Genomic DNA, 11656 nt, shown 5'->3' with positions numbered 1-11656 from the left:
AGTGTATAATAAAGCGGCTTTGAGCTCTCTCTCAGCGAGATTCAGAGGTTAATAAACATTTCAGATTAGATGGACATTTGAAAAATCTCTGATGCTGTTATGGCTGGAGACCCTCGAAGGAAACCGTATGGGTGGTCTGCCATCTGCTGTTCACAAACAGACATGCATGCGAGACCTATTATTAATTTAGTATTCATGATGCATTGCTTTGATTCCATATGAATGTTTTAGCATGGTTTCTGTAAATAGTATAGAATTCCGGTTCCTTGTTCGGGATGATGTCAAAAGCTCTGTAAAAAGGAAACAAGTTTCAATCATTTATTATAAATATTAAAATGCAGATGCAAGTTTCATATTTTGTGCATTTTATATTTAAATGTCTATTGCTGATTTATTAATAACAAAGCTGTTGAGGCTGATATTTACAGAAAACAATGTCATAACAACCTTAACACAAAAAGAGCCCAGTTTGAATCAGTGATTAATTAAGCTACAGTAAATCACTGTAAAATGTTACGTTTTATTTTCTTTCCCCTTTAGTTTTAAAGTTATTAAAATTATTATTTTAGCATTTTATTGGGTCTTGGGGCTTTTGGAAAGCACACGTGTGCATTAAATGGTCAGAATTGATCCAATTAAAAAAAATATATATATATATATATAATGTCATGCATTATATGTACTTTATAAACACTAATAAACAGCCAATATGTTAATAATAGACATGCTAATAAGCAACTAGTTATTAGTGTGAATTGGACCCTATACTAAAGTGTTACCGAAATCAACATAAGCTGAATCGGAATATGGAATCAAGACTCTGAGGCATTTTCCGTGAGATAAACAGCTTTATACAATCATCTGTGCTGAAACAAAAAACAGAAAAACCCAAATGTGGAGCTCTGAAAGCTGTTATCCAATCAACAGTCGCATGTTTTCAGAGCACGTGAAAGTTTCAACATTGAAGTAGTACAGAAAGCTTTTTTAGTAACATCAGCAGAAAGCCAGAACTTATGTGTGACCTCAGTCTGAAGCTTCTGGGATCTAGAAAGGCAGGGAACATTTAAAGGAACAGTTCACAAAAAAAAGCAAATTCTGACATCATTTACACAAGATTTTCTTTCTTCCAAGAAACACTGGAGTTTTCTACACTCAAAGTTTCTATTCACTTTCACAGTATTGGAAATAGCAGTCTGGACAATCTGTGAAATAACTTTTATATTCCACAAAAGAAACAAAGAAGGAAAAAAATGCATTTAGGTTTATAAACCTATAACCTCAGTTTTTTTTTTTTAGCTGAACTATTCCATTAAATCTCCAGATAAAGCATACATACATATTTTCAAACACCGACAGAAAGCATAATTGTTTCCCCAATGTAGAATCTTTTTTTATATTGTGTGTAAAACTTCATCGTGAAAAAGCTACTCTAAAAAGTCAAATTAAGAGGAACAATTGGGGCATTCAAAAAAGGCTTTTATTATTATCATTATTTGTTTTTTTCAGAAATGTTTTCCTTTTTTTAATGAATCAAACATGGACAAAGAGGGTTGGGACAGTCTATGGCTGCCCTAAACCTTTGGTACATTCAGCACAAATATCAGCACACCACTGCAAAAAGCCTTAATACAAAGATGAAGATCTATCTGGTTTGTCTTAGCGATCTAACCGGCCGTAATCAAACTGACAAAGATGATATGCTCGTGTTTGTCTTCCAAAATTTGATGGACCTCTTAAAGCCCCATGGCAGTTTCAGCTCCACCTCTGATATTAATTCCTTACACAAAATTCAGATTACAAAACATTCAAGAACTAGAGTACAATCCATTGTCCCGCAGCCACGGCAGTGTTTCGTAAAAGGCTTGAGTTGAGTTCACGCAAATGGAAAAGTCTGGAATGTATCGATACGGTTTTGTGGGCTTGATATTCCAGGATCAAATCATACAAGAAAACACGATTGGACTCGAGAGAAGAGAGTGGATAAATGAAAGGAGATTCAAGAAAGCTGCGTCTGCAACATTAATGTCCCACTAAAGCGATATGGAAATAATAATTAAGTCAACATGTAATGGTAACGCAAGCTATTTTACTCCATTTAAATCAGAAAACCTTATTATATCACAATGAAGCGTATATGTAACACAAACAGTGTTCGTTTTAATTTCATGCTGACTTTGAGTGTTTCTGTAGCTTCGTTCTGTGGATATGTGACCACTCGATTTGTTCAAATGTCATCAGAAATAAAATCGTGTAATCCGAGGACAACAGAAAGGCCAAGGTTGGACTATGAAGTCACAAAAACCATCTTCTATTGTTGATTTCTTTTTTTGATCACATTTGTGACATGCCCTTATGAAAACGTCGCGCGTGAGAGTATATAAATAACCAAATTCATTCAACATGACAGCTACTTGGACAGCATACGGTGTCAAAACAAACATATGAGAAAGACTAATGTAGAAATATGACAAAAAGAAGAGACAACATCTAGATTTTTTTTTCAGTTCAGTATAGAGGGCAGCGCTGTCATGTGTGATAGTGTTTGAGACGAACACAGTATTTGTTCATTCACGCTGCATTTTGATGCTCTGTAGAAAAGTCTTTTTTACAGATAAAAAGAGAGTCCTTTGGGTTTGTTATATTCCTCATTTGAATGAGCATTTGGCTGGTCACGTCCTCCTCGATTCATCCCGAGCCGATCAATGTTTGCATCTGAGAAACAGTCAGTCCAGTCCAGCTCACTGATGGGTTTTTTCTGTGTCTTTCTTTGCGAGGAAGTATTTTTAAGTGATATGGTGTACCAAATATACGTCTAAGTGCTTCTGGTGTCTGTTTTAGATGCTTACTTCCTTTGTTCTTCCTGACGGGTCGTGGAAACTAAGTATATTTGATCGGCTCAAAGTGCGAAAATCAACCTTCACTCCAAACCGAAAGTGCTGGTTTCCTCCACTGCCGTCAGCATCTTCTCGTACAGCATGGAGAACGAGGGGTACGGGGGGAGGTCCAGACGATTGAAGCACGTGTGAGCTCTACAACCACAAATAAAGACAGGAAACTTCATTTTCAGATCATAGCAATTTCTCAACTATTTTTGAGTGACTGTATTATGAACTGCCGCTTGATTGTGCCATCTTGTGGATCACATGAGCAATGACAACTGTGGGAAAAAACCTCATTTAACATGAACGGTGATATTCTGAGGTATTTTTGTTTGTAAAATTAAGTTTTTTATTTTACTGGATTTTTGTAATCCATCTGTTTTTGTTCTTAAAATTAGTGCCAACAAAGTATGAAAATATGAAACCAATTTAGAAATACATAATAGACATCAACAAAAACATTATAAATATATGCATATGAAGTATTTTTTTAAAGTTTGCTCTATTTAATTTGTATTTTTTAAAGAAATAAAAATAAATAACAATGCATTAAAATGTCATTAAAAGACATTATATATATATATATATATATATATATATATATATATATATATATATATATATATATACAATTATTTAATATTAATTATTATAATTTATTATTAATTAATATGATTATTATTTATTTTAAGTAAATACTTTTCTTTTCAGCTTTCTATTCATCAGATATTACTGAAAATAAAAATGATCACAGTTTCCACAAAAATATTAAGCAGTTCAACAACAACAACAATAATAATAATAATAATAATAATAATAATAATAATAATAATAATAATAATAATAATAATAACAATAATAATAATAATAATAATGTTTCTTGATCATTAAATCAGCATCGAAGAATCATTTCTGAAGGATCATGTGACACCGAAGACTGGAGTAATACTGCTCGAAAATCAGCTTTGCATCGAATAAATAAATTACATTTTAAAATATATCAAAATAGAAAATAGTTATAAATATCTAACATATAAATAGACTATGTTAGATCAAATAAATGCAGCCTTGGTGAGCAGAAGATACTTTTTTCAAAAACATGATTTAAGTAGTGGTGGGCATCTAACAAAGAAATGCATTACAATGATGATTTAAAATAAATGTAGAGCTTAAACATAAATGAATTCTGACAGACATGGAGTAGTTATGATTTCATGGCATGTGGCATTTAAAACTGTGACATTCCAAACTTTTAGAAACAGGATCTTGAGTTGAGTTGGGATTACCGGGGCAGAGAGGAGATTTTCCCCCATTTCTCCACACAGAAGCGGCGCGGCCCGTTGCTGCCCCTGAGAGAGGCGAAGCCCTCGTACGGGATACTGGACGTCCCTGTCACAAACTGAGACAACAGAGTCATGTCACACCCAGGTCACATAAAAAATAAAAAAAGAGCTTGTGTTTCTCTTTCATCACTCACTTGCAGCAATCGGAGCCTCTGCTCGTTGTTGAATCTCTCCACTGCCGCCCAGAACCAGCGAATCACGATGTGGTTATCATGATAACCTGGAGGGAAAACCAATAAACGTGTCCTAATAAACTCGAGATGCGACCTGTAGGGCTAGGAGATGCTATAAAAGCCCTCAGTCTATCTGGAGGATAATATTTCAGTCATAACTCCGATATCTTGATTCCGTGTTTTACCCAGAGTTTTGGACACTAGCATGATGGTGGTAATATCATTCGGTCACGGTTACCTCCTCTATACTCTGTATTGTTCCTCCAGTCTCCCAGATCGATCTCCGCCGTCCCAGCGATCACCAGTTCCAGCTCCCGCGCATCAAACACCGACACCAGCCGTGCATCTACAACCTGCGGGCAGTTCACAACCGTAACACATCTGCTTCCAGCTCAGGGCCAGCGCTATGAGATATCATGGGATGCCTGTATTCCTGTTGGGCAAGGCTATAGAAAATGATGCACCTGAAGATTGAAACATTAAACCTACCCGGCTGTATTCATTAATTCATCTTCTTTTCTCGTTTCATTCAAGGTAACACTAAATCATTTCAGATTTTTAAAAATGCATTTGATTCCTCGCTGGCAAACATGATCTTTTGTGATTTTTATATTGTGATCCTGTTCCTTTTGTAGGTTTTCATGATGGAAGAGGCATTATAATCATGTAATGACCAGGCGTACTGAAAGAAAGAAATTTGACTGAAAAGCTAACGTAATTTGATTAACAACACTGACATTTAGAATTTGACCCTTTGGGTTTTTAATATTGAATTCAAGTATGTGGAAAGTATGTGCTTATGACTATAACCTTCAGGATTAAGAATATTTTGTAGATGCTTTCAAGATTTTATGCAGATGTAACACTACTTAAGAGTTTAAAAAATGTAATATTATTCAATTATATTAATTAACAATATATAATACAGTTAACTCTTGATATATGTGAATTTTTTCTCCAGTAAGATGATTTAAATGTTTTTGAAGGACATCTTTTACGCTTAAAGTTGCATTTATTTGATAAAAATTATAGTAAAAACATTAATATGGAAAAATGTTATTAAGTTTAAATTATCTGACTGAATGAATTCAAAATGTAATATATTCCTGTGATCCGCAGCTGAATTTTCAGCATCATTCCTCCAGTCTCCAGTGTCACATGATCTTCAGAAATCATTCTAATCTACTGATCTGCTGCTCAGGAAACATTTCTCATTATTATCAGTGTTGAAAACAGTTTTGCTGCTAAATAATTTTGTGGAAACAGCGATGCATTTTTCATTCTTTGATGAGTAGAAAGCTCAAATGAACAGCGTTTATGTGTTTTTGCCACATTATGTCACTTTTGATCAATTCAATGCATTCTTGCCGAATAAAAGTAATAATTTATTTTAAAAAATTAAATAAAATGTTCCTGACCCCAAACTTTTAAATGACAGTCAAGACATCTTGCTCTACTAAAGCAAGCGAAAGCACTTGAAAATGCACAACGACCCAAATCTATCAAACAGAATTTCAATAAAAAAGCATTCTGGAATATCTCATGGCAGCTCGACATGGCAGAAGTTGCATGTTTTAATGTGACTGAAAGCTGCTGTATTTGAGTACCTCATAAAAGCCCCGCACCAGGCTCTCCGTCTGTTGGACCACCCCGCGCTCTATACGCCACTTCACCATACGCTCGATGTACTCCTTCTTATTCCTCTCTGACACGGGGATATTAGCACCGCCAGGCTTCAGCTCGCGCTCTGTGATCTAACACACACACACACACTTCTCTGAGACAATGGCGAGAGCTTGTGCAAGCTTACACAAACGGTCACACTCTGACCTGTCCGAAAACCTCCTCGTTGACGGTGAAGGTCAGGTCCAGCATGTCTTCTATGTCATTGTCCTTCATCCACTGAAGACTCTGATGAAACTCCTCATCAAGATACTCCAGATCGCTCAGATCACACGGACTACACACACACACACACACACCAACAAAAACATATGAACTAGAAATAATGGCTCTGCTCTAGGTAATCAAACAGAATGTGAAGTCTAGTTCCAGGATTTCTTGACGAAATCTCAGATTTATGTTAGTATTTGTTAAATAGTTTTAGTTTAAATATTTATGGTATTAAAATAGAGATGCGCTTTAAAGGTAATAAAAACTTGAAATATTAGTTCAGATTACAGGGTTTAAGAGAAATAAAATCTAAAAAGAAAGGATTCTAAAAATTACTTAAATGTTCCACTGAAAAAAAAAAAACATACAAACAAACAAACAAAAAAAAAAAACATTAGGGTGAGTAAATTGGGGCTGAAAACAAATATTCTTTGTTTTATTTTGTAATTTTGTTTTATTTTTCTCTTGTTTTTCTTGACTGAAGCAGGTATCAAATAGTAAAATCATCTGATAACAATGACATTTAAAAACCGACACTTCAAAGATCATAATTATGTAATTAAGCCGTTAAAAATCATCATATTATGATATTACGCATTTATGCACTTATATATATATTTTTTTTTTTATTCAAGATTTTTTGTAGCCATAACTGTACTTGTATTATTTTTACATTTGATATTGTTAAATTATATTTAACTAACATGAGCACATATATGAATTTTATATTTTAGATTAATTTTACTCCGTCAACTATAGAATTTTAAATTATAGATTTTTTTTTTCAAATACACCACCATTCAACATTTTATAATATTATTATAATAACATATATTATCATGTATCATATTAGCATTAATGCTAATTAAAAAAGAATGACTAAAATGTTAATTTATTATCATTATTACATTATCATTACATTAAATTACTACATTTTATATTATATTAGTATAAAAGTTAAGGTAACACTTTAGAATAGGTAACACTTGATAACTATTAACTACGACATTTCTCTCAATAAATTCTTAATTTGCTGTTCATTAATAGTTAGTAAGGGAGTTGTTAGGTTTAGGTATAGGGTAAGATAAGGGATGTAGAATAAGGTCAAGTAGAATAAGGCATTAATATGTTCTTAATTAGCACTAATACATGGCTAATAATCTAGTAATATGCATGCTAATAAGCAGCTAATAGGTGTTTCCTATTCTAAAGTGTTACCAAAGTTAAAAGTAGTTATACTTTTTAACACTTAAACAGAACGCTTGATATTAAAGTGTATTGTCATAGTCATGTCATAATGACATAATCAATAACTACAGGGTTGGAATATATAAACTTAACAAAACAAAAAAAGAAAATCAGTGCTATTAATATATTTAGTTCAATGTTTTATCTTCAAATACTAACAAGATCACATTTAAATAACATTCAAATAATGTCCCTGCTTAACTTAAAACTCAATATATATATATATATATATTCCAGCTAGAATAAGAAAACAACAACAACTACTTTTAGAATTTTAATAACAGTCTATTTATTATGAAATAAAGATTCAGAAATGTTTAACTCACATTCGCAGTAACCCTTTGTAGAAGGGTCGTGTGAAGAAGGCATCCAGCAGGTACTGATGGATGAGAGCGAGACCCAGAATACGACCACTAAACCGAAACCTGACATGACAGAACATGTTTAAAACTTTGAGGTACATTTCTGTTAGTTCAGTCTGGTAAAGGACACCTTAAAGGCACAGACTGATGGAAGGACCATCGGAATCCTTCTTTTAATCTTGGATGGTCATCGATCAAATCAAAGCAAGCTTCGAAACGAAAGCAGATGTGCACTCACCACTCATGGTGGTTGTCGACGAAGGCAGACATGGGGCTGATCTGGACGGTGTAGGTGTCATTGGCTGAATACTCAAACAGGCCGTAGTATGGGTTAAAAAGCTCCCGTGACACCAGAAAGAAAAACTCTCGGGACGGGCCACTGTAGTCCAGTCTGAACGGGAGACAAATTAAACCAATGTGTTCCCAATCAAAAAAATGGAATTTTTTTAATAAATAACCATCATTAAAATGGTAATAATAGCAATAATAATCATTGTTATTATTATTACACAATAACATGCTTTAGATATAAGGGTATGACGATTTATTTTTAATTAAGTATATTTTGATATTGGTTGTCTGGTTATGTCTTAAAACTGTGGAAACACTGACCCCTCTTCTCCAACAAAGCTGACGTAGAGTTTACTCCTCTGTAGATCTTTGCGAGAGTAGCACATGATCTGATTGAAGGCGTCCTCCAGGAGATGATCCCTGCGGATTATCAACCTAAAACACGCACAAGTCAGCATGAGTGTGAAAAGGTGTTACAAATGAAGACCTCAGGGTACGCTACACATGCTTACTTGACTTTGCCCGGACCCTGTCCGTAGCCTTTAGTCTCCAGTTTGCGATAGAAATTCCGAAGTTTGGCTTCAAAGTCCCGTTTGTACGGTGCAGGGGCCCGTGCGTTGGCTCGCTGTGTACCTGAGAGGGGACAGATCATGGATATTATACAGTACGGCTAAAAAAAAAGAGACTCAAAATCGGCATCTTGTTATCAAAACGTAAATACACGTGTAGAAAATGTATAGATTATGCAGAAGAAATCAATTTTATTTGTCAAATCCGATGACAAATTAGATGTCTTTTATATATCAGATATTTCTCCCAGAGCTAGACTATTTAATTTAAACACAGAATAAATTCACCATCAAATATTGCAACACTATACAAGAACAACCTCTGGACAATGAAAACATCCACTGAGAAAAAAAAATAAAAAATAAAATGTAAATATATAAATACTACTATTACTACTACTAATAATAATAATAATGATAATAAAAATAATAATTATTATTATTATTATTATTATACAGGGTTAAAAATGTCTTTGTTTTCTTGAGATATTAAATAAAATAAAATATGAGAAGGGATAAATAAAATACAATTAATACAATTAAAATAAATAAATACTACTACTACTGAAATGTTCAAGCCTGTATAATAATAATAATAATAATAATAATAATAATTATTATTATTATTATTATTATTATTATTATTATAAAGGGTTAAACATTTTTTTGTTTACTTAACATATCAAAGAACAACCTTTGAACTATAAAAATCGGAGAAGGGATAAAAACAATTAAATAAATAAATAACATTTAAATAAATAAATACTACCACTGCTACTACTACAAATTATAATAATTATTATTATACAGGGATAAACATTTCTTTGTTTTCTTGAGATATAAGAACAGCTTTTGAAGTAAAAAATATAGAGATAAATGAAATTAAATAAATAAATAAATAAATAAATAATAATAATAATAATAATAATAATAATAATAATAATAATAATAATAATAATAATAATAATTATTATTATTATTATTAAAATGGATATGGTCCAAAACTTTTCCAAAATTCTTCAGTATAAGTCCAGTTAAAGTTTATCAGAACGGTTTCTTTTCAAGCAAAAAAAATAAAGCGGCCGAATTCCCAGAACCCCCTCTGACCAGTGAACAGTGTAATCCCTCAGCGTCAGCGGTGACTAAAGTCAGATCATGTTGAGCTAGACCATGATTCCCCTCTGGCACCGTGATGTCCGCCACTCTCCAAACAGACTTGTGAAAATCAGAGTGTCAGTATAACGGTTAAAAACCAGCCTGCAGGGATTAACCAGAAACCCTGAACTCCAACTATACATCAAATCCCAAATAGCGGATTTGATGCTTTGGCAGCTAACTGAAAAAATACCCAGGAAATCTGGTCGACCACATGTCAAGCTCTACAAGCAAACCACAAAACAATGCTGTGGAGGGACAGTGGAACCAGAAACACTGTCTCTTTTGTTTGTAATTAGAATCATCTTCTCAAACACGATTCATAAATGTTTCTTGAAAGATTTTCGATGTGACTGAAAGGAACTGACCAGGAGAGTTCTGAGGGGAGGGGACCGGAGACCCTCGAGGTGACTGACAGTAGCTGGGGTGCAGTAAGGCATGAGGTGGCACATACGACATCACTTCCTCTTCAAACAAGCTGTAGGAAGAAAAAGAGACAAAGATTGTTAGCGTTTGGAGGTGAACACATGTATCCTGAAAAAAAAAAACTTATAACATTATTAAGATACATTTTAACAAGAAGCCAAATTTTCTTCATTAAACAACCTTGATCATATTTGCTGAATTAAATATAATATCATTAATATCAATAAATTGCTGCATTTTTCCACTCCTTTGCAGATTATAAGTTAAATAATATATTTTGAATAATTATTTTTCTCATTAAATCTTTTGACATATGTCTGCTTTTTTATTTTAATAAATGCATTAACGTTGAAACATACATAATTTGAAAAACATTAAATATGTTATGCAATTTTTACATTTATATTAACATCATCAAATTAGATCATATTAGGCATTTTTTGCAAATCAGTAGGAATTCGCTATTAGAAACTGTTTGATTTTAAGCTTAAACCTTACTAAATGAATTACTTTCAGGCATGTTTTGCAGGGTAAAATATGCAGAAATCACTGGAGAAGTACCTGAGTAAAATCACCAAGTCTGCGTCGCTGGAGAGGCGAGCTAAACCCGACGCTCCTTCATTACGAATAAACTGCACCTTCTCCCTATAGATCAGAAAAGTCAACATTTTCATAATCAATATCTCAGGTCTGAGGTTTGTTTTGTAATATTTCCGAGTCTCACCTGAGTGAGTGATTCCTAATGAGCTCAGGCTGCCTCTCCTGAAGGATCTCAAATATGTTCGGCTGCCGCAAAAATGCCACGATTTTGTCATTATAGGCTATAAAGAGAGGAACAAAGCAGTTGGTGAAATGTCAAACGAAGCCTCTTCAAAAGTTATAACATCTTTGCGGCACCACATTTTTATTAAACAATGCATTATGAAGGATTTAACAACTAAAAACTTTCTGATGAAGCTTGGCTTGTAACGACTCACCGACAGGAACTACATCTTGACACTGGTTGCGATTGGCTGTGAAGGTGTTTGAGGGGCGGGGCAGTACAGCGGGTCCAGCATGCCGAGGGTCATCGCCCACCTGCAGCACAAAGACATAGCAGGAAGTGACCATAATGTTTAATTAAAACATTAATTAAAGTCAACTTGCACATTATAGAAAATCGTGTGTGTGTGTGTGTGTGTGTGTGTGTATATATATATATATATATATATATATATACACACACACACACACACACAAATTTTTACACATAAAATTGCAATCTAATGCATAATGATTTATTGTTTTAAATTACAAAATTTTTTATAAAATGTAAAT

The 11656-nt window shown here is 33.4% G+C and overlaps 1 protein-coding gene across 3 annotated transcripts in view; it reads right to left on the bottom strand.

Annotated features, from left to right (window-relative positions):
* Positions 1-828: 828 nt before the first annotated feature.
* hecw2b (HECT, C2 and WW domain containing E3 ubiquitin protein ligase 2b) overlaps positions 829-11656 on the bottom strand; it is a 53940-nt gene continuing 43112 nt past the window's right edge. For all 3 annotated transcript variants that reach the window (XM_052545789.1, XM_052545791.1, XM_052545790.1), the window contains exons 17-30: positions 11317-11416; positions 11064-11160; positions 10901-10984; positions 10282-10391; positions 8702-8822; positions 8511-8624; positions 8137-8289; positions 7863-7961; positions 6226-6355; positions 6003-6149; positions 4634-4748; positions 4357-4442; positions 4166-4278; positions 829-3029 (exon numbers count right to left, since the gene is read on the bottom strand). In XM_052545789.1, coding sequence (XP_052401749.1) covers positions 2918-3029; positions 4166-4278; positions 4357-4442; positions 4634-4748; positions 6003-6149; positions 6226-6355; positions 7863-7961; positions 8137-8289; positions 8511-8624; positions 8702-8822; positions 10282-10391; positions 10901-10984; positions 11064-11160; positions 11317-11416 — 1581 coding nt within the window. In that variant the 3' untranslated portion in view covers positions 829-2917. The remainder of the gene's footprint in view (positions 3030-4165; positions 4279-4356; positions 4443-4633; positions 4749-6002; positions 6150-6225; positions 6356-7862; positions 7962-8136; positions 8290-8510; positions 8625-8701; positions 8823-10281; positions 10392-10900; positions 10985-11063; positions 11161-11316; positions 11417-11656) is intronic.

Source organism: Carassius gibelio, chromosome B1 (genome assembly GCF_023724105.1).
Source record: "Carassius gibelio isolate Cgi1373 ecotype wild population from Czech Republic chromosome B1, carGib1.2-hapl.c, whole genome shotgun sequence".
Classification (NCBI taxonomy): Eukaryota; Metazoa; Chordata; class Actinopteri; order Cypriniformes; family Cyprinidae; genus Carassius; species Carassius gibelio.
Note: the sequence above shows the minus strand (reverse complement) of the source record. Positions and strands in the feature narration are given on the sequence as shown.